Source organism: Heptranchias perlo, chromosome 35, assembly GCF_035084215.1.
Source record: "Heptranchias perlo isolate sHepPer1 chromosome 35, sHepPer1.hap1, whole genome shotgun sequence".
Taxonomy (NCBI): domain Eukaryota; kingdom Metazoa; phylum Chordata; class Chondrichthyes; order Hexanchiformes; family Hexanchidae; genus Heptranchias; species Heptranchias perlo.
Genome location: NC_090359.1, coordinates 22708627 through 22731898, shown reverse-complemented (window position 1 = coordinate 22731898; position 23272 = coordinate 22708627). Strand labels below are relative to the sequence as shown.

Here is a 23272-nt window from a genome sequence, read left to right as displayed (position 1 = left end):
TCACGGTGGTACCTGGCTGAGCACAAATCGGGTCGTGTTTGTTTACATAAGAAATAAGTACACTTCGCAAGTAATTCATTGGCTGTTACGTGCTCTTGGTACATCCTGATCCTGTGCCAGGTGCTATATAAATGTGGGGGAGCCTGTAGTAACCTTACTGTGCGCATATTGGCTGCTGCGTTTCCTACATTACAACAGTGACTACACTTCAAAACCACTTCCATTAGCTGTAAAGTGCTTTGGGATGTCCTGAGGTCATAACAGATGCTTAAGGAAGTTCTTTCTATGTTTAGACTGTAGAATCTGCACTCTTGCATTAGGCAGTTAACCGCACCGAGTTCTGGCTGCAGGATCTCTGCCTACAGGCAGAGCTCCAGCCCAGTGACCTCTACGGCCAAGAAGGATAAGAGCAGCGACGGGCTCGGGAGCACCGTCATCCCCGCTGCGCCCACCGTGACGCAGACGTACGTCGCCCGCCGTTCCTTCGTTACCGTTGGGTCAACGTTGCCGAAATTCCCTCCGCAACACCCTGAGAGGAGCGTCATCGTCCAGCGGTTCAAGCAGAAGACCCACCACCATCTTCGCAGGACAACAAGGGATGGCCAATAAATCGGGCCTTGCCTGTGTTGGCCTCCGTTCTCAAACAAATGTAAACAAAAAAATGCTTGTTTGTAAATCAGTATTTTATGATAACACACTTTAATGTTAAACAGTTATTGCTGGAGGGACTTGTGGTTTGGTTTGGTAATATTTCCCTCTGTTTTGACAGTGTCAGATTGGAGTTCCACCATGATACTGCGGCCGTATACAGCACCGTCCCCTGTGTACCGGGTTAATGGGGAGCTCGGTCTACCGCGCATGTATACAGCACCGTCCCCCGTGCACCGGGTTAATGGGGAGCTCGGTCTACCGCGCATGTATACAGCACCGTCCCCCGTGTACCGGGTTAATGGGGAGCTCGGTCTACCGCGCATGTATACAGCACCGTCCCCCGTGTACCGGGTTAATGGGGAGCTCGGTCTACCGCGCATGTACACAGCACTGTCCCGTGTTAATGGGGAGCTCGGTCTACCGCGCATGTATACAGCACCGTCCCCTGTGTACCGGGTTAATGGGGAGCTTGGTCTACCGCGCATGTATACAGCACTGTCCCGTGTACCGGGTTAATGGGGAGCTCGGTCTACCGCGCATGTATACAGCACTGTCCCGTGTACCGGGTTAATGGGGAGCTCGGTCTACCGCGCATGTATACAGCACCGTCCCCTGTGTACCGCGCATGTATACAGCACTGTCCCGTGTACCGGGTTAATGGGGAGCTCGGTCTACCGCGCATGTATACAGCACTGTCCCGTGTACCGGGTTAATGGGGAGCTCGGTCTACCGCGCATGTATACAGCACTGTCCCGTGTACCGGGTTAATGGGGAGCTCGGTCTACCGCGCATGTATACAGCACTGTCCCGTGTACCGGGTTAATGGGGAGCTCGGTCTACCGCGCATGTATACAGCACTGTCCCGTGTTAATGGGGAGCTCGGTCTACCGCGCATGTATACAGCACCGTCCCCTGTGTACCGGGTTAATGGGGAGCTTGGTCTACCGCGCATGTATACAGCACTGTCCCGTGTACCGGGTTAATGGGGAGCTCGGTCTACCGCGCATGTATACAGCACTGTCCCGTGTACCGGGTTAATGGGGAGCTCGGTCTACCGCGCATGTATACAGCACTGTCCCGTGTACCGGGTTAATGGGGAGCTCGGTCTACCGCGCATGTATACAGCACCGTCCCCTGTGTACCGGGTTAATGGGGAGCTCGGTCTACCGCGCATGTATACAGCACTGTCCCGTGTACCGGGTTAATGGGGAGCTCGGTCTACCGCGCATGTATACAGCACTGTCCCGTGTACCGGGTTAATGGGGAGCTCGGTCTACCGCGCATGTATACAGCACTGTCCTGTGTACCGGGTTAATGGGGAGCTCGGTCTACCGCGCATGTATACAGCACTGTCCCGTGTACCGGGTTAATGGAGAGCTCGGTCTACCGCGCACGTATACAGCACTGTCCCGTGTACCGGGTTAATGGAGAGCTCGGTCTACCGCGCACGTATACAGCACTGTCCCGTGTACCGGGTTAATGGTGGATTGGGGCTGGCACCAGCTATAGGACAGCCCCTCAACCTTTACAGGCGGGTGGGTCACTCCATCCGCACAAAGCCATTGACCTCAACTCCACCAATGCCCATTCACCTCCACCATCCTGCCAAAGTTGCCAGCGAGGCCAGTGGAGCTGGAGGGCGGGGGGTGCTGGTTAGGGTGTCGCCATTACAGGCAAGTCCCCCTCCTGCCCTCACCCGAAAGCGATGTGGAACAACGAACGGGAATGGCAGCCCGGCCTATGTACACCCACTACTTCATTAGGTGGGGTGTAGGAGGGGGGGCTCTAGGGCTAGTTAAGGGGCTTCTGCCATTGAACGTGGGACCTGCCCAGCTCTGCCCGACATCACGTGGGGCTCCTGCTGTTGGGGGGAGGGGGTGCAATTGTGTACACACCATAACCTTATATTTGGAACACACTTAAGACTCCAAACCTACACACTTTTCCACTCAGCTGGGGCAGGGGACGTTGATCTTGGGGGGGTGGGGACCCAAATACAGCACGTCCCCGCCCTTCCCTGTTTTCCACCCCCGTCCCGTCCCGTCCCTTCACAATTTTCGGCCCATTTGAGTCTGGTGTACGCAGATAGAGGGAATAACATTATACGACAGGATGCCCACATTTGCCGGTCACAAGGGGAAGTCTTGATGTCACAGAGCGACTGAAACCAGCCTACTTATATTAAAAAAAAAAGTAATTAATTTTCTTTTGCTGCTGGCTGGGCACCATTACAAATTTCTTCGACCCATTCACCACCCCCCCAAAACTGAAGTGGGCACCCCACTTGTACTATTGCCAGCAGGAGTGCCCACCTCCTCTCTGCAAATGAACAGACCCCCAGTATTTGGGATGAGGGTCAGGGGATGCAGTTACTGGGTGGGCAGATGCTCTGAGCTGCCCCTGGAGGCCCTCCCGCGGAATTTCGACCCCAAAGGGTGGCATCCGTGTGGCTTGAAAGGAGACCGCCCCTCAGGAAAGAGAGAAGAACTCTCAATCTCCCCTACTCCCACACCCACTTTCTGACTGGGGAAAACTCAGTGGATGGGCCCTAGGTTGGGCTCCGGCTGATTGTGAGCAGGGATCACACGTCCTCCGTCCTCCTCCTTCCCATCTCCGCCCTCCAAACCAAGTCTAAAGGCCATGGTGGTGGTCAGAAGGCCTGCCGTGTAGGCCGACTGAGGGGCCCAGCACCTGTAGTCGTTCGAGGCCTGGACTCACCTCGAGACGGGGCCTGGCTCTGGCACCCAGTGTTCCCATTCAGCCTTTATTGGGTTTCCTCGGCCGTTTTGGAGACTCTTAAAACAAGACGACAGCTTTCCGTGCGTCTCAGGCACCCGACAGTGGGGAAAATGTGGTTGGGAAAACATTCCGAGATATAAGCAATGACAGCATACATCTTTGTGATGCCTTGAGGCAGGGGAGAAGCCTCAGTTAACCCCCACCTCCAGCTCCCAGGGGTTTGGAACGCAGTTCGACTGTGACCCCCTCACCTCTCCGGCCACGACACAGTCCCCACCAACATCTGGGAATGTTCAACATCTGCGTGGCAGTAGTGCTGTTTCTTGGTCAGGTCCACCTTCGGTACAGCTGTTTCTCGCGCGGTCCTCTGGGGGATCCAAACATCTGTCCTGGACACGATGCGTTGCTGCAGTTTGGGCAGTGACGAGTGAGCTCAGATAGTTTCAACTATCTTATCGTAAACTAGCCGGATCTCCAATGGCAATGCTCAGAGTAAGTTGGAGTATTTGACCAGATAATGTAGTATTGTGCTGCTAAGGTAGAGTTGCGTGCAAGTGGTCTGTCCCTTTAAGGCCACAAGGTCCAATTGCTGAGGTCAGTTAAAGAGTAATTTCTGTCTTCTGTTTTAGTGGTTTTTTAAAAAAAATATGTACAGTTGTATAAAACACCAATCACAATCGAACAAAGTGTGGCACACACATCTCAAGACATATATATTACTATCCCAGGTCTGGCATCAGTCAGTGGTCCAGGTGTGGTAATCCCGAAAAGGATGTGGTTTTTTCCCCCTTGAAGTGGACTGTATTCCACCCACCCCGAGTCTTTTAGTTCCAAAGGTATTTTCTCTTCCCCCCCCCCCCCCCCCCACTCCCCAACTTTCAATTCAACCAACACCACGAGAAACAATTTGCCGCTGTGCACAAATCGAGGCTCCCACCCGCGGGCCGAACCATCAGTGACCGCCTCTTTAAAAACTCGTTGGCTGTGAAACGTTTTTTGGGGACGTCCCGTGGATAGAAAAAAAAAACGGTTCTTTCCAAATCGCGCTTAATCCCGTCCACGGAGAGAGGTGAGCGAGGGACCGAGTCCCACAGTTCAGGAAAATCACCAAAGAATTCGCAAGAAGATGAGGAATATCAGTAAAATAGTGTTAGGACCTCTCGAACGTTGGCGTGAACATTATAGCGTTGTAAGATTCCTCGTTGCCGTGATTCTCTCTCTCTCCCTCCCGTTCTGGCATCGTCTAATCCATTGGCCGGCTAAGGGCATATTTTCTGCTGGACCAGAGTAAAAAGGCATCGATTCTTTTTGTCTCTTTTAAGCCTCTTGTCCCCCCCCGTCCCTGGCCCCCCCCCCGCCCCGCCTCGTCCCGGGTTTTATAACGACATGTTGCCTATCTTCTTTACCTCGTCGTCTTGAACCCGATGCAGTTGGTGGGCCGCTTGCAGCAGCCGGTATCGTTCCCGCAGGTTGCGCCTGCGCACGTGCTCGTTCGTGATCTCCTGCACGCTTTCGCTCGGAAACCAGCCTTTCTTCCCATTGGACAACTTGGTCCCCTCGTACCAACCTGGGGGAGACAGAAAGGACTTTAACATCGAGTCAGAATCAAACCAAATCTGTGATGGCGGCAGGACAAGTCGATAAGGCCGTTTTTTAAAAGATGAGTACGAAAGCAAGGAAGCAGTGCTAAACCTTTGTAAATCACTTATAAAAGACTTTTACAGTGTTCCCTTTTACGTTACCCGCTAATAGGGACATAGGAACAGGAGTAGGCCATTCAGCCCCTCGTGCCTGCTCCGCCATTTGATAAGATCATGGCTGATCTGTGATCTAACTCCATATACCTGCCTTTGGCCCATATCCCTTAATACCTTTGGTTGCCAAAAAGCGATCTATCTCAGATTTAAATTAAGCAATTGAGCTAGTATCAATTGCCGTTTGCGGAAGAGAGTTCCAAACTTCTACCACCCTTTGTGTGTAGAAATGTTTTCTAATCTCGCTCCTGAAAGGTCTGGCTCTAATTTTTAGACTGTGCCCCCTACTCCTAGAATCCCCAACCAGCGGAAATAGTTTCTCTCTATCCACCCTATCCGTTCCCCTTAATATCTTATAATCTTCGATCAGATCACCCCTTAACCTTCTAAACTCTAGAGAATACAACCCCAATTTGTGTAATCTCTCCTCGTAACTTAACCCTTGAAGTCCGGGTATCATTCTAATAAACCTACGCTGCACTCCCTCCAAGGCCAATGTGTCCTTCCGAAGGTGCGGTGCCCAGAACTGCTCACAGTACTCCAGGCGCGGTCTAATCTTTTCTCATACACTCTTTTTGCCCCTTTCTGTTCTCCTCTACACTTTCTGTATTCTGCTTGATTCTCTCCTGAATTATGAACTTGACATTTATCATCCAGTTTTATTTTCATTTTAATCTCTATATCTTTAGTCATCCAGGGAGCGCTAGCTTTGGATATCCTTCCTTTCCCCCTCTTAGGAATCTGTCTAGTCTGGACCAGAATTATCCCCTCTTAAAAGGCCTCCCATTGCTCACTTACTATTTTACCTGCCAGTCTTTGTTTCCAATCCACCTGGGCCAGATCCCTTTTCAACTCACTGAAATTAGCTCTCTTCCACTTGAGTAATTTCACCCTTGATTGTTCCTTGTCCTTTCCCACAACTGCTCCAAACCTACTGATATTGTGATCACTGTTTCCCAACTGCTCCCCCCACTGAAACATGCTCCACTTGCCCCACTTAATTCACCAGAACTAGATCCAGCACTGCTTCCTTCCTCGTGCTGGAAACATATTGATCAAAGTGGGGGGTTACAGGGTGTCCCCGGGAAGCGTGTCAGTATTTACAGGGGGGTCTCCGGGGAGGGTGTCAGTGTTTGCAGGGGGTCCCCGGGGAGGGCGTCAGTGTTTGCAGGGGGTCCCCGGGGAGGGCGTCAGTGTTTGCAGGGGGTCCCCGGGGAGGGCGTCAGTGTTTGCAGGGGGTCCCCGGGGAGGGCGTCAGTGTTTGCAGGGGGTCCCCGGGGAGGGTGTCAGTGTTTGCAGGGGGTCCCCGGGGAGGGTGTCAGTGTTTGCAGGGGGTCCCCGGGGAGCGTGTCCGTATTTACAGGGGGTCCCCGGGGAGCGTGTCCGTATTTACAGGGGGTCCCCGGGGAGCGTGTCCGTATTTACAGGGGGTCCCCGGGGAGCGTGTCCGTATTTACAGGGTGTCCCCGGGGAGGGTGTCAGTATTTACAGGGTGTCCCCGGGGAGGGTGTCAGTATTTACAGGGGGTCCCCGGGAGTGTGTCAATATTTACAGGGTGTCCCCGGGGAGCGTGTCAGTATTTACAGGGTGTCCCCGGAGAGCGTGTCAGTATTTACAGGGTGTCCCCGGGGAGCGTGTCAGTATTTACAGGGTGTCCCCGGGGAGCGTGTCAGTATTTACAGGGTGTCCCCGGGGAGCGTGTCAGTATTTACAGGGTGTCCCCGGAGAGCGTGTCAGTATTTACAGGGTGTCCCCGGGGAGCGTGTCAGTATTTACAGGGTGTCCCCGGGGAGCGTGTCAGTATTTACAGGGGGTCCCCGGGGAGCGTGTCAGTATTTACAGGGTGTCCCCGGGGAGCGTGTCCGTATTTACAGGGTGTCCCCGGGGAGCGTGTCCGTATTTACAGGGTGTCCCCGGGGAGCGTGTCCGTATTTACAGGGTGTCCCCGGGGAGCGTGTCAGTATTTACAGGGTGTCCCCGGGGAGCGTGTCCGTATTTACAGGGTGTCCCCGGGGAGCGTGTCAATAATTACAGGTCGTCCTGCAATCAAGAAAAAAGTTTGGGAGCGTCTCACTTAAGGGGATAATCAATTAGTGAAATAAAAAAACGAAAAGGACTTCAAGTCACTCTTACCCTCTGCCGATTTCCTGGTTATGTTGATGATGTCGGCAGGCTCTAGGCTTAGCTCGTCGGCCTGTTGGGCAGTGTAGGGTAACAGACACTGCATCTGGGGACAGTCTGTTTCAAAAGGGGGGGGGGGGGGGGGGTGGGAAGAAGAGAAAAGAAAACACCAACCTTAGGGCTTATCTCAAAATGTACTCACCCTGACCCTAGGTGTTTAACCACAGATTGTAATTCACTGCCTGGCCCTTGAGCTTAAGGAGAATAAAACCGGAGATGCTCGCTGCCACTGCATTGTATCCCCGCGGAGTCCGACACTTCCATATTGTGACTGGGAAACAAGGCAAGTAATTGCCGCTGTTGGACTTACTAGCCCTGGCTCAGTGGGTATCACTCGCACTTCTGGGTCAGAGGGTTACGGGTTCAAGTCCCACTCCCGAGGCTTGAGCACATAATCCAGGCCGACACTCCCAGTGCGGCACTGAGGGAGTGCTGCACCGTCGGAGGTGCTGTCTTTAAACCGAGGTACCCGTCTGCCCCTCTCAGATGGGCGTAAAAGATCCCACGGCCACCACTGGAAGGAGAGCAGGGGGTGTTCTCACCAGTGTCCTGGGCCAATATTTAACCCTCAACCAACATCACTAAAAATAGATTATCTGGTCATTTATCTCATTGCTTGTGGGGCCTTGCTTTGTGCAAATTGGCTATGGGGTGACCTAATTGAGGTCTTTAAAATTATGTAGGGGTTGATAGGGTAAAGGTAGAGAAGATGTCTCCACTTGTGAGGGAATCCAAAACTAAGGGCCATAAATATAAGATAGTCACTAATAAATCCAATAGGGAATTCAGGAGAAACTTCTTTACCCAGAGAGCGGTGAGAATGTGGAACTCGCTCCCACAAGGAGTAGTTGAGGCGAATAACATAGATGCATTTAAAGGAAAGTTAGATAAACACACGAGGGAGAAAGGAATAGAAGGATATGCTGCTAGGGTGAGATGAAGTAGGGAGGGAGGAGGCTCGTGTGGAGCATAAACACCGGCATGGACCAGTCGGGCCGAATGGCCTGTTTCTGTGCTGTACATTCTACGTAACTCTAATCTCCCAAGTGCACCCTTACCCCAGCATTCATAGATTTTGTCGTCTTTGGAATCCTCCGGAAGGTTCTGTTTGCCCGACTTTAAGGCGTCCATCCAGCGGTGCCGGTCAGACCTGGGAACAGGGCTTACGTTAGAATCAATTCCAGGTCCGTGGTTGCATCCCTGACATCGCAGTGACGGGACGGATAGCGATTGGACGGGATGTTGTCACATGACGGGTTGGGAGTGACGCCACGTGACGGGGCGGACCGTGACGTCACGTGACGGGGTGGACAGCGATTGGACGGACGGCGCCGCGTGACGGGGCGGACAGTGACGTCACGCGACAAGATGGACTCAGTACTCACTCTTTAGACGTCTTCAGGAGGCGGTCCGACTGCTTGCCCCGATGGTTCTCCAGTAGAATCAGCTCAAAGCTGTTCTCGATCCCAGAGCCCGGGGAGTTGCTGGAGCATTCCTGCACCTCAACCAGTGACCGATGGGCATGGTCCACCACCTGGTACCTGTCCCCACTGGGCAGAGGATCACAGTTTCGTTAGCGGACCAAGGCGTTTGATAGAGACAAGCCACAGACAACGGCCAATTTACTGGTCAAGGCATAAAGCAGAGAAGGAGAGAGAGAAAGCACGAGAGAGAGAGAAAGCACGAGTGAGAGAGAAGGAGAGAGAGAAAGCACGAGAGAGAGAGAAAGCACGAGTGAGAGAGAAGGAGAGAGAGAAAGCACGAGAGAGAGAGAAAGCACGAGAGAGAGAGAAAGCACGAGAGAGAGAGAAAGCACGAGTGAGAGAGAAGGAGAGAGAGAAAGCACGAGAGAGAGAGAAAGCACGAGTGAGAGAGAAGGAGAGAGAGAAAGCACGAGAGAGAGAGAAAGCACGAGAGAGAGAGAAAGCACGAGAGAGGGAGAAAGCACGAGAGAGAGAGAAAGCACGAGAGAGAGAAAGCACGAGAGAGAGAAAGCACGAGAGAGAGAAAGCACGAGAGAGAGAAAGCACGAGAGAGAGAAAGCACGAGTGAGAGAAAGCACGAGTGAGGAAGCACGAGAGAGAGAGGAAGCACGAGAGAGAGAGAAAGCACGAGAGAGGAAGCACGAGAGAGAGAGAAAGCACGAGAGAGAGAGGAAGCACGAGAGAGAGAGAAAGCACGAGAGAGAAAGCACGAGAGAGAGAGAAAGCGAGAGAGAGAGAGAAAGCGAGAGAGAAAGCACGAGAGAAAGAGAGAGAAAGCACGAGTGAGAGAGAAAGCACGAGTGAGAGAGAAAGCACGAGTGAGAGAGAAAGCACGAGTGAGAGAAAGCACGAGAGAGAGAAAGCACGAGAGAGAGAAAGCACGAGAGAGAGAAAGCACGAGTGAGAGAGAAAGAGTGAAAGAGAAAGCACGAGTGAGAGAGAAAGCACGAGTGAGAGAGAAAGCACGAGTGAGAGAGAAAGCACGAGTGAGAGAGAAAGCACGAGTGAGAGAGAAAGCACGAGTGAGAGAGAAAGCACGAGTGAGAGAGAAAGCACGAGTGAGAGAGAAAGCACGAGTGAGAGAGAAAGAGAGAGAGAAAGCACGAGTGAGAGAGAAAGCACGAGAGAGAGAAAGCACGAGAGAGAGAGAAAGCACGAGAGAGAGAAAGCGAGAGAGAGAGAGAGAAAGCACGAGAGAGAGAAAGCACGAGAGAAAGAAAGCACGAGAGAAAGAGAGAGAAAGCACGAGAGAGAGAAAGCACGAGAGAGAGAAAGCACGAGAGAGAGAAAGCACGAGAGAGAGAGAAAGCACGAGAGAGAAAGCACGAGAGAGAGAAAGCGAGAGAGAGAGAGAAAGCACGAGAGAGAGAAAGCACGAGAGAGAGAAAGCACGAGAGAAAGAGAGAGAAAGCACGAGAGAGAGAAAGCACGAGAGAGAGAAAGCACGAGAGAGAGAAAGCACGAGAGAGAGAGAAAGCACGAGAGAGAGAGAAAGCACGAGAGAGAGAGAAAGCACGAGAGAGAGAGAAAGCACGAGAGAGAGAGAAAGCACGAGAGAGAGAGAAAGCACGAGAGAGAGAGAAAGCACGAGAGAGAGAAAGCACGAGAGAGAGAAAGCACGAGAGAGAGAAAGCACGAGTGAGAGAGAAAGAGAGAGAGAAAGCACGAGAGAGAGAGAAAGCACGAGAGAGAGAGAAAGCACGAGAGAGAGAGAAAGCACGAGAGAGAGAGAAAGCACGAGAGAGAGAGAAAGCGAAGGAGAGAGAAAGCACGAGAGAGGAGAGAGAGCGAGCGAGCGCGCGACAGAGAGCGAGCGAGCGCGCGACAGAGAGCGAGCGAGCGCGCGACAGAGAGCGAGCGAGCGCGCGACAGAGAGCGAGCGAGCGCGCGACAGAGAGCGAGCGAGCGCGCGACAGAGAGCGAGCGAGCGCGCGACAGAGAGCGAGCGAGCGCGCGACAGAGAGCGAGCGAGCGCGCGACAGAGAGCGAGCGAGCGCGCGACAGAGAGCGAGCGAGCGCGCGACAGAGAGCGAGCGCGCGACAGAGAGCGAGCGCGCGACAGAGAGCGCGAGACAGAGCAAGTCTCTGCGCACCATAGAAGTAATCCCACTGCTCCTTGCATAAATCGGGTGTGCGGATATTTGGATCAAAATATATACTGTTACTTTTATGGGGGAGATCAGGGCTCCTCCTCCTCCTCCTCCCCCCCCCCACCGTTTCTCCCCATCTCTCCTGAAGGTGTTGGCTTTTGCTGGGTACAGTCCCCGCAGATACAAACAGCCTTACAACCGATTGGCCATTCTCCACGTGTCAGCCTAGAAGAGCGAGAGTCAGCAAGGCTATTCGACCATAGGTGCGGCGCAGCTGAGGCCGATCCGGTCCTCACCCAACATCCATTCACAGGCACTTTCCAATTAGGAGTCGCTGCACATCGACTGACTTCCCCCAACCCCCTTCCTTTCTTTATCCGGCCACATCGGATCTCCCAGTGTCTTATCCCAACACCAGGATGTGTTCTATTTCCCACTTTTTTCCCCATTTTTAAAAAAAAAGTGTCAGGCTTGACTCAGTTGGTCGCCCTCGCGCCCCTGTGAGAATCATACAGCACTGAAGGAGGCCATTTGGCCCATCCTGTCTGTGCCGGCTCTTTGAAAGAGCTGTCCAATTAGTCCCACTCCCCCCTGCTCTTTCCCCACCGCCCTGCAAATTTTTCCTTTTCAAGTATTTATCCAATTCCCCTTTTGAAAGTTACTATTGAATCTGCTTCCACCGCCCTTTCAGGCAGCGCATTCCAGATCGTAACAACTCGCTGAGTAAAAGAAATTCTCCTCATCTCTCCTCTGGATTTTTTGTGCCTGTTATCTTAAATCTAAGTCTTCTGGTTACCGACCCTCCTGCCACTGGAAACAGTTTCTCCCTATTTACTCTGTCAAAACCTCATAATTTTGAACACCTCTATTAAATCTCCCCTTAACCTTCTCTGCTCTCAGGAGAACAACCCCAGCTTCTCCAGTCTCTCCACCTAACTGAAGTCTCTCACCCCGGGGTATCATTCCAGTAAATCTCCTCTGCACCTGGCCAATATTTAACTGGCTCCAAAACAGATTGTCTGGTCATTTATCTCAACGCAGTTTGTGGGATCTTGCTGTGCGCAAATTGACTGCTACGTTCGTCGACATAACAACAGTGGCCACACTTCCAAAAAGTAATTCGTTGGCCGGGAGGCACTTTGGGACGTCCTGAAGATGTGACAGGTGCTATATAAATGCAAACTCTTTCTTTAACTGATCGGATAGAAGATGTCTCACCACTCACCTCTTTTTGCTGGTGATTAGCAACAAGTCATTGAAGAGGAAGAAATACAAAGGGATGACCTTGGGTTTCACCCCGAAACGGTTTCCCCGGAAGACGATCTCGGAGAGCTCCCCTCGTTTCTCAAGATGGCGGAGCTGGGAGATAATGGGAATGGCCTGAAAGCGGACAACAGGGAATTAGCGACATGACTTTTTTATTTATTACTACAGTGAAACCCGTAAATTACGGACACCGGAGGGACTGGCATCAGCTGTCCTTTTTCTCCCCCCCCACCCCACCCCGCAGGTGTCCTTATTTTCAAAACGGTCATTGCATGTCCTATGTTTTTAAAAAAACATTTCAGTGAAATGGGGTGTTCTTTACCCAGCATCCACTGCAGCAGAGAAACCGCTCTATCCCTGGGACAGAGCCGGGCGAGCATTCAATCACGGAGATAGAGCCGCTTCTCTGCCGCCGCGCATGCTGGGTAAAGAGCTCCCCATTCCACAAAAGCCGTTTCTTTCACACACACACAAAAAAAAATCCACTGCTGCCTCGCGCTGACCAGCGCGTTTCAAGTTGTGAAAGGGGGCTCGGTGCACTGAAGGCCGCCCGTAATTCGTAATTCGCGAGTGGCCGTGGTTTCAGAGTGTGCCTCTTGTATATTTTACCATGGGTCTCTCAATAAGTGTCCGTTTTTTTTTGGGGGGGGGGAGTGTCCGTTTATTCGGGTTTCACTGCATTTGTTCTCAGGGTGTGGGCGAGGCTAGCAAGGCTGCATTTATTGGGTGGGTCTTCCTCTTGAACACGACGGAGTGGCTTGCTAGGCTTCGGAGGTCCTCGAGATCAAACGTTTAGCACGGGCCTGGACTCGCATGCAGGCCAGGCACGGCACGGGTAAGGACGGCAGGCTTCCTTCCCTGAAGGACATTAGTCAACCAGTTGGGTTTTGATGACAATCCAACAGCTTTCATGGTCACTTTTCTTTCCCCCCCCCAACTCACAAATTACCAGATTTATCGAATCCAATTGCCCAACTTGCCATGGTGGGACTTGAACTCGTGACTTCTGGGTTGCTAGCCCTACAGTACCACACCCTCTTTCTGAAGAGAGCCAGCTTGAATGGAAACTCAATGTCTGTGCATTCCCCACTAACTCAAGCAAGAGTTGATCCTGCTACAGTGAGTCACATGGTACAATTGCATTGCATCATGGGTTATGGTGTATTTATGCTCAATTTTGCAAGTGGTTTTATAAAACATCTTGGACAAGGGGCATAATTCCAGGCAGTTACTTGCTCTGACCCAGGAGACACCCCTCCCACTCCTAATTCCCTTACCCCATCCTGAGAAAGAGAGGGGCAGAGAGAGACAGAGACATACAGACAGACAGAGACCGAGAGAACGAAGACCGAGAGAACGAGGCAGAGGCAGAGACATGAGCTGGAGCTGGAGCGGCAGAATTTGGAGGCAAGGCGAGAGGACCAGTTTTACCTTATATCTTGTACAGGGTGCGTAACACATACACCTATCCGGGATGGCCTGTACTGTAATATCAGGTGTATAAGTCACCACTATATTTAAAGAATATTTCCTGAACCCACTGCCCCACCAAAAAAAACACAAGCAGTGTTGTGAATATCTGTAACCATCAATCTCCCTTCTCAACACATCTCCATCCCGCCCCTTTTAAAAGGTGTCAGTTGATCCCAAAACAACTCCAGTCTCTGGGAGTCTGGTGCAATATCCTGTGGGTTAAAATAAAGCATTGGTCCTAATTTCAAAATGCTCACCGACCAGATGGCCTTTAACATGACCACCATTGTCGGACAGAAACTCCGAGGTTTTCCACCCCAGTCCGGAGTTTTAAGTGCCTTACCTTTAGTTTGTCAAACTCCAGTTTTTTCCCGATGTGGATTATTTCCTCCATTTGTTTCATTTTCCCGACTTGCGTGTTACACTCTTCAATGATCTGGGAATAGAAGGAAGGAACGTCCAAGGACAACACTGTGAAACTCTCCTCTCCCTGGTGGCTGTAAGGTTCCCACGTTCAATGAGCTTGGTGCAACCAAGCACCCAGTGGCCATGAGCCCACAGCATAAATCTACCTAATTCAGCATTAAACTGGTAATCTGACAGGGAGGCCACAGGCTGGTAACAGAAATGGACAGTGTAGAGGGAGCTTTACTCTGTATCTAACCCTGTACCTGCCCTGGGAGTGTTTGATGGGACAGTGCAGAGGGAGCTTTACTCTGTATCTAACCCGTGCTGTACCTGCCCTGGGAGTGTTTGATGGGACAGTGTAGAGGGAGCTTTACTCTGTATCTAACCTGTGCTGTACCTGCCCTGGGAGTGTTTGATGGGACAGTGTAGAGGGAGCTTTACTCTGTATCTAACCTGTGCTGTACCTGCCCTGGGAGTGTTTGATGGGACAGTGTAGAGGGAGCTTTACTCTGTATCTAACCCCGTGCTGTACCTGCCCTGGGAGTGTTTGATGGGACAGTGTAGAGGGAGCTTTACTCTGTATCTAACCCGTGCTGTACCTGCCCTGGGAGTGTTTGATGGGACAGTGTAGAGGGAGCTTTACTCTGTATCTAACCCGTGCTGTACCTGCCCTGGGAGTGTTTGATGGGACAGTGTAGAGGGAGCTTTACTCTGTATCTAACCCGTGCTGTACCTGCCCTGGGAGTGTTTGATGGGACAGTGTAGAGGGAGCTTTACTCTGTATCTAACCCGTGCTGTACCTGCCCTGGGAGTGTTTGATGGGACAGTGTAGAGGGAGCTTTACTCTGTATCTAACCCTGTACCTGCCCTGGGAGTGTTTGATGGGACAGTGTAGAGGGAGCTTTACTCTGTATCTAACCCATGCTGTACCTGCCCTGGGAGTGTTTGATGGGACAGTGTAGAGGGAGCTTTACTCTGTATCTAACCCATGCTGTACCTGCCCTGGGAGTGTTTGATGGGACAGTGTAGAGGGAGCTTTACTCTGTATCTAACCCATGCTGTACCTGCCCTGGGAGTGTTTGATGGGACAGTGTAGAGGGAGCTTTACTCTGTATCTAACCCATGCTGTACCTGCCCTGGGAGTGTTTGATGGGACAGTGTAGAGAGAGCTTTACTCTGTATCTAACCCATGCTGTACCTGCCCTGGGAGTGTTTGATGGGACAGTGTAGAGGGAGCTTTACTCTGTATCTAACCCGTGTTGTACCTGCCCTGGGAGTGTTTGATGGGACAGTGTAGAGGGAGCTTTACTTTGTATCTAACCCGTGCTGTACCTGCCCTGGGAGTGTTTGATGGGACAGTGTAGAGAGAGCTTTACTCTGTATCTAACCCGTGCTGTACCTGCCCTGGGAGTGTTTGATGGGACAGTGTAGAGGGAGCTTTACTCTGTATCTAACCCGTGTTGTACCTGCCCTGGGAGTGTTTGATGGGACAGTGTAGAGGGAGCTTTACTCTGTATCTAACCCGTGCTGTACCTGCCCTGGGAGTGTTTGATGGGACAGTGTAGAGGGAGCTTTACTCTGTATCTAACCCGTGTTGTACCTGCCCTGGGAGTGTTTGATGGGACAGTGTAGAGGGAGCTTTACTCTGTATCTAACCCGTGCTGTACCTGCCCTGGGAGTGTTTGATGGGACAGTGTAGAGGGAGCTTTACTCTGTATCGAACCCGTGTTGTACCTGCCCTGGGAGTGTTTGATGGGACAGTGTAGAGGGAGCTTTACTCTGTATCTAACCCGTGCTGTACCTGCCCTGGGAGTGTTTGATGTGACAGTGTAGAGGGAGCTTTACTCTGTATCTAACCCGTGCTGTACCTGCCCTGGGAGTGATTGATGGGACAGTGTGGAGGGAGCTTTACTCTGTATCTAACCCGTGCTGTACCTGCCCTGGGAGTGATTGATGGGACAGTGTAGAGGGAGCTTTACTCTGTATCTAACCCGTGCTGTACCTGCCCTGGGAGTGTTTGATGGGACAGTGAAGAGGGAGCTTTACTCTGTATCTAACCCATGCTGTACCTGCCCTGGGAGTGTTTGATGGGACAGTGTAGAGGGAGCTTTACTCTGTATCTAACCCGTGCTGTACCTGCCCTGGGAGTGTTTGATGGGACAGTGTAGAGGGAGCTTTACTCTGTATCTAACCCGTGTTGTACCTGCCCTGGGAGTGTTTGATGGGACAGTGTAGAGGGAGCTTTACTCTGTATCTAACCCGTGCTGTACCTGCCCTGGGAGTGTTTGATGGGACAGTGTAGAGGGAGCTTTACTCTGTATCGAACCCGTGTTGTACCTGCCCTGGGAGTGTTTGATGGGACAGTGTAGAGGGAGCTTTACTCTGTATCTAACCCATGCTGTACCTGCCCTGGGAGTGTTTGATGGGACAGTGTAGAGGGAGCTTTACTCTGTATCTAACCCGTGCTGTACCTGCCCTGGGAGTCATAGAATCATAGAAGTTACAACATGGAAACAGGCCCTTCGGCCCAACATGTCCATGTCGCCCAGTTTATGCCACTAAGCTAGTCCCAATTTCCTGCACTTGGCCCATATCCCTCTATACCCATCTTACCCATGTAACTGTCCAAATGCTTTTTAAAAGACAAAATTGTACCCGCCTCTACTACTGCCTCTGGCAGCTCGTTCCAGACACTCACCACCCTTTGAGTGAAAAAATTGCCCCTCTGGATCCTTTTGTATCTCTCCCCTCTCACCTTAAATCTGTGCCCCCTCGTTATAGACTCCCCTACCTTTGGGAAAAGATTTTGACTATCGACCTTATCTATGCCCCTCATTATTTTATAGACTTCTATAAGATCACCCCTTAACCTCCTACTCTCCAGGGAATAAAGTCCCAGTCTGTCTAACCTCTCCCTGTAAGTCAAACCATCAAGTCCCGGTAGCATCCTAGTAAATCTTTTCTGCACTCTTTCTAGTTTAATAATATCCTTTCTATAATAGGGTGACCAGAACTGTACACAGTACTCCAAGTGTGGCCTCACCAATGCCCTGTACAACTTCAACAAGACATCCCAACTCCTGCATTCAATGTTCTGACCAATGAAACCAAGCATGCTGAATGCCTTCTTCACCACCCTATCCACCTGTGACTCCACTTTCAAGGAGCTATGAATCTGTACTCCTAGATCTCTTTGTTCTATAACCCTCCCCAACGCCCTACCATTAACGGAGTAGGTCCTGGCCCGATTCGATCTACCAAAATGCATCACCTCACATTTATCTAAATTAAACTCCATCTGCCATTCATCGGCCCACTGGCCCAATTTATCAAGATCCCGTTGCAATCCTAGATAACCTTCTTCACTGTCCACAATGCCACCAATCTTGGTGTCATCTGCAAACTTACTAACCATGCCTCCTAAATTCTCATCCAAATCATTAATATAAATAACAAATAACAGCGGACCCAGCACCGATCCCTGAGGCACACCGCTGGACACAGGCATCCAGTTTGAAAAACAACCCTCGACAACCACCCTCTGTCTTCTGTCGTCAAGCCAATTTTGTATCCAATTGGCTACCTCACCTTGGATCCCATGAGATTTAACCTTATGTAACAACCTACCATGCGGTACCTTGTCAAATGCTTTGCTGAAGTCCATGTAGACCACGTCTACTGCACAGCCCTCATCTATCTTCTTGGTTACCCCTTCAAAAAACTCAATCAAATTCGTGAGACATGATTTTCCTCTCACAAAACCATGCTGACTGTTCCTAATTAGTCCCTGCCTCTCCAAATGCCTGTAGATTCTGTCCCTCAGAATACCCTCTAACAACTTACCCACTACAGATGTCAGGCTCACTGGTCTGTAGTTCCCAGGCTTTTCCCTGCCGCCCTTCTTAAACAAAGGCACAACATTTGCTACCCTCCAATCTTCAGGCACCTCACCTGTAGCGGTGGATGATTCAAATATCTCTGCTAGGGGACCCGCAATTTCCTCCCTAACCTCCCATAACGTCCTGGGATACATTTCATCAGGTCCCGGAGATTTATCTACCTTGATACGCGTTAAGACTTCCAGCACCTCCCTCTCTGTAATATGTACACTCCTCAAGACATCACTATTTATTTCCCCAAGTTCCCTAACATCCATGCCTTTCTCAACCGTAAATACCGATGTGAAATATTCATTCAGGATCTCACCCATCTCTTGTGGTTCCGCACATAGATGACCTTGTTGATCCTTAAGAGGCCCTACTCTCTCCCTAGTTACCCTTTTGCCCTTTATGTATTTGTAGAAGCTCTTTGGATTCACCTTTGCCTGATCTGCCAAAGCAATCTCATATCCCCTTTTTGCCCTCCTGATTGTACCTGCCCTGGGAGTGTTTGATGGGACAGCGTAGAGAGAGCTTTACTCTGTATCTAACCCGTGCTGTACCTGCCCTGGGAGTGTTTGATGGGACACTGTAGAAGGAGCTTTCCTCTGTATCTAACCCGTGCTGTACCTGCCCTGGGAGTGTTTGATGGGACAGTGTAGAGGGAGCTTTACTCTGTATCTAACCCGTGCTGTACCTGCCCTGGGAGTGTTTGATGTGACAGTGTAGAGGGAGCTTTACTCTGTATCTAACCCGTGCTGTACCTGCCCTGGGAGTGATTGATGGGACAGTGTAGAGGGAGCTTTACTCTGTATCTAACCCGTGCTGTACCTGCCCTGGGAGTGATTGATGGGACAGTGTAGAGGGAGCTTTACTCTGTATCTAACCCGTGCTGTACCTGCCCTGGGAGTGTTTGATGGGACAGTGAAGAGGGAGCTTTACTCTGTATCTAACCCATGCTGTACCTGCCCTGGGAGTGTTTGATGGGACAGTGTAGAGGGAGCTTTACTCTGTATCTAACCCGTGCTGTACCTGCCCTGGGAGTGTTTGATGGGACAGTGTAGAGGGAGCTTTACTCTGTATCTAACCCGTGTTGTACCTGCCCTGGGAGTGTTTGATGGGACAGTGTAGAGGGAGCTTTACTCTGTATCTAACCCGTGCTGTACCTGCCCTGGGAGTGTTTGATGGGACAGTGTAGAGGGAGCTTTACTCTGTATCTAACCCGTGTTGTACCTGCCCTGGGAGTGTCTGATGGGACAGTGTAGAGGGAGCTTTACTCTGTATCTAACCCATGCTGTACCTGCCCTGGGAGTGTTTGATGGGACAGTGTAGAGGGAGCTTTACTCTGTATCTAACCCGTGCTGTACCTGCCCTGGGAGTGTTTGATGGGACAGCGTAGAGAGAGCTTTACTCTGTATCTAACCCGTGCTGTACCTGCCCTGGGAGTGTTTGATGGGACACTGTAGAAGGAGCTTTCCTCTGTATCTAACCCGTGCTGTACCTGCCCTGGGAGTGTTTGATGGGACAGTGTAGAGGGAGCTTTACTCTGTATCTAACCCGTGCTGTACCTGCCCTGGGAGTGTTTGATGGGACAGTGTAGAGGGAGCTTTACTCTGTATCTAACCCATGCTGTACCTGCCCTGGGAGTGTTTGATGGGACAGTGTAGAGGGAGCTTTACTCTGTATCTAACCCGTGCTGTACCTGCCCTGGGAGTGTTTGATGGGACAGTGTAGAGGGAGCTTTATTCTGTATCTAACCCGTACCTGCCCTGGCAATAATATTAGGACGAGTGTAGCTGAGGGTCAGGGAGGGTATTGTTTTGTTATTACAATAAGAGATAGACAAGATTGGAGCTCTGGTCAGGTTAATGATCGAGATTAGTACTTTGGCTTATTAACGATCGGGGCTCTAATTAAGAACTGGGACTTTGACCTGGTTAACGATTGGATGTCTAGTTCTGGTTACTGATTTGAAGCTTGGGCCCTGGTTACTGATTTGAAGCTTGGGCCCTGGTTACTGATTGAGGTCAGCACTCAGGCCAGTTAACACTCAGGGCTCTGTTTTTGGTTAATGATTGGGCTCTGGTAATAGTTAACAATCATAGTTCTAGGTTCGGGGCTCTGGTACTGGTTAACGATTGGATTAGTGCTTGGTTCTGGCTCAGTGTTACAATTGATGGTGGTTTTGATGCTTGTTCTTACCTTGGAAACGAGGCCTAGTGCTTTTGAGGCAGTTTCTTCATTCACTGAACCAACCTCAGACCTCTGGAGTATATTCTAAACAGAAAAAAGCATCTCAGAATCTGCACCAACTTTAAAAAGACAGACAGACTTGCATTTATATAAACACCTTTCACAATCTCAGGACGTCCCAAAGCGCATCACAGCCAATTAAGTACTTTTCAAGTGTAGTCACTGTTGTAATGTAGGGAAACGTGACAGCCAATTTGCGCACAGCAAGATCCCACAAACAGCATTGTGATAATGAATGAATAATCTGTTTTAGTGATCTTGGTTAAGGGATAAATATTGGCCAGTACCTCTGCCCTTTAAATAACGAGATGGGATCTTTTATGTCCACCCGAGAGGGCAGACAGGGCCTCGGTTTAACATATCATCCGAAAGACGGCACCTCTGACAGTGCAGCACTCCCTCGGTACAGGCACTGGGAGTTTCAGCCTGGTTTATGTGCTCGAGTCTCTGGAGTGGGGTTTGAACCCACAACTTTCTGACTTAGAGGTGAGAGGGGCTACCCACTGAACCACGGGCAACACTTAACATCGGTTTATAATCAGCAAAAGGCAACATCTGCACCGATTCCAGATGTGGGCATCAGTGACATACCTATTTGAGGACCATGGTATGGTGGCCTAGCGGTTCTGGAGCATCAGCCCAGAGTCCAGCATGGAGATTTGGGAAATTCAATTCAAAATAATTTGTGGGCTGGAACCAGAAACTGTCCATGGAAAAAACCCAACTGGTCCTTCAGGGAAGGGAATCTGCCATCCCCTTTACCCGGTCTGGCCTACATGTGACCCCAGCCCCATGCCCTAAGGGAACCCAGGGGTGGTCCATAAATACTGACTTGCCAATATCACCCACATCTCAGAGAAGGAAAAACAAAAATTCAATTGCAATCTCTCCATATAAGGGAAATCGTGTTTGACTAATTTATTAGAGTTCTTCGAGGAAGTAACTAGCAACGTGGATAAAGGGGATCCTGTGGACGTGGTGTACTTGGATTTCCAGAAGGCTTTTGACAAGGTGCCTCATCAAAGGCTACTGCACAAAATAAGAGCTCAAGGTGTAGGGGATAACATATTAGCATGGATAAAGGATTGGTTAGCTAACAGGAAACAGAGAGTAGGCATAAATGGGTCATTTTCAGGTTGGCAAGATGTAACAAGTGGAGTGCCACAGGGATCAGTGCTTGGGCCTCAACTATTTACAATCTATATCGATGACTTGGATGAAGGGACTGAATGTATGGTTGCTAAATTTGCTGATGACACAAAGGTAGGTAGGAAAGTAAGTTGTGAAGAGGACATAAGGAGTCTGCAAAGGGATATAGATGGGTTAAGTGAGTGGGCAAAAATTTGGCAGATGGAGTATAATGTGGGAAAAAGTGAACTTGTCCACTTTGGCAGGAGGAATAGAAAATCAAAAGGTTAGTTTGCAGGTGCAGCAGGTGATCAAGAAGGCCAACAGAACGTTGGCTTTTATTGCTAGGGGGATAGAATATAAAAACAGGGAGGTATTGCTGCAGTTATATAAGGTATTGGTGAGACCGCACCTGGAATACTGCATACAGTTTTGGTCTCCATACTTAAGAAAAGACATACTTGCTCTCGAGGCAGTACAAAGAAGGTTCACTCGGTTAATCCCGGGGATGAGGGGGCGGACATATGAGGAGAGGTTGAGTAGATTGGGACTCTACTCATTGGAGTTCAGAAGAATGAGAGGCGATCTTATTGAAACATATAAGATTGTGAAGGGGCTTGATCGGGTGGATGCGGTAAGGATGTTCCCAAGGATGGGTGAAACTAGAACTAGGGGGCATAATCTTAGAATAAGGGGCTGCTCTTTCAAAACTGAGATGAGGAGAAACTTCTTCACTCAGAGGGTGGTGGGTCTGTGGAATTTGCTGCCCCAGGAAGCTGTGGAAGCTACATCATTAAATAAATTTAAAACAGAAATAGACAGTTTCCTAGAAGTAAAGGGAATTCGGGGTTACGGGGAGCGGGCAGGAAATTGGACATGAATTTAGATTTGAGGTTAGGATTAGATCAGCCATTATCTTATTGAATGGCGGAGCAGGCTCGAGGGGCCGATTGGCCTTCTCCTGCTCCTGTTTCTTATGTTCTTATGTTCTTAAAAGCAGAATATTATTTAAATGGAGGGAGATTGCAGAACTCTGAGGTACAGAGGGATCTGGGTGTCCTAGTACATGAATCACAAAAAGTTAGTATGCTGGTACAGCAAGTGATTAGGACGGCAAATGGAATGTTGTCATTTATTGCAAGAGGAATGGAATATAAAAGTAGAGATGTTTTACTACAGGGCATTGGTGAGACCACATCTAGAATACCATGTGCAGTTTTGGTCTCCTTATTTAAGAAAGGACATAATTGCTTTAGAGGCGGTTCAGAGAAGGTTCACTCGACTGACACCTGGGATGAGGGGGTTATCTTTTGAGGTAAGGTTGGACAAGTTGGGCCTGTATACACTGGAGTTTAGAAGAATGAGAGGTGATCTTATTGAAACAGATAAGATCCTGAGGGGACTAGAAGGGGTAGATGCTGAGAGGATGTTTCCCCTTGTGGGAGAGACTAGAACTAGGGGCCACAGTTTAAAAATAAGGGATCTCCCATTTAAGATGGAGATGAGGAGAAATGTTTTCTCTGAGGGTCATGAGTCTGTGGAACTCCCTTCCCCAGAGAGCGATGGAGGCGGGGTCATAGAATATTTTTAAGGCTGAGTTAGATGGATTCCTGATTAACAAGGGAGTCAAAGGTTAGAGTTGGTAGACGGGAAAGTAGGGTTGAGGTCACAATCAGCTCGGCCATGATCTTATCAAATGGCAGAGCAGGCTCGAGGGGCCAAATGGCCTACTCCTGCTCTTAATTTGTATGTTCGTATGTTAGCAGGTTTAACTGATGTAAATGGACCCACACGGTTCTACAGAGATGACGTTGCCTCAGAGCTGGGGAAAGGCATGCACTGGGAGTCCTGCTGTGCTCAGTTCCTGATAAGGGCATAAGAAATAGGAGCAGGAGTAGGCCATACGGCCCCTCGAGCCTGCTCCGCCATTCAATAAGATCATGGCTGATCTTCGACCTCAACTCCAT

The 23272-nt window shown here is 50.3% G+C and overlaps 1 protein-coding gene across 4 annotated transcripts in view; it reads right to left on the bottom strand.

Annotated features, from left to right (window-relative positions):
• Window positions 1-665: 665 nt before the first annotated feature.
• The window catches only part of LOC137302438 (rho guanine nucleotide exchange factor 15-like), a 57124-nt gene continuing 34517 nt past the window's right edge, over window positions 666-23272 (bottom strand). The window contains exons 10-17 of one of the 4 annotated variants that reach the window (XM_067972099.1): window positions 20127-20201; window positions 13982-14074; window positions 12125-12279; window positions 8711-8875; window positions 8384-8475; window positions 7278-7382; window positions 4797-4957; window positions 666-4010 (exon numbers count right to left, since the gene is read on the bottom strand). In XM_067972099.1, the coding sequence (XP_067828200.1) occupies window positions 3990-4010; window positions 4797-4957; window positions 7278-7382; window positions 8384-8475; window positions 8711-8875; window positions 12125-12279; window positions 13982-14074; window positions 20127-20201 (867 nt within the window). In that variant the 3' untranslated portion in view covers window positions 666-3989. Of the gene's footprint in view, window positions 4011-4264; window positions 4668-4754; window positions 4958-7277; window positions 7383-8383; window positions 8476-8710; window positions 8876-12124; window positions 12280-13981; window positions 14075-20126; window positions 20202-23272 lie in introns of those variants that run through there. The other 3 variants (XM_067972100.1, XM_067972101.1, XM_067972098.1) reach the window with 3 other exon arrangements.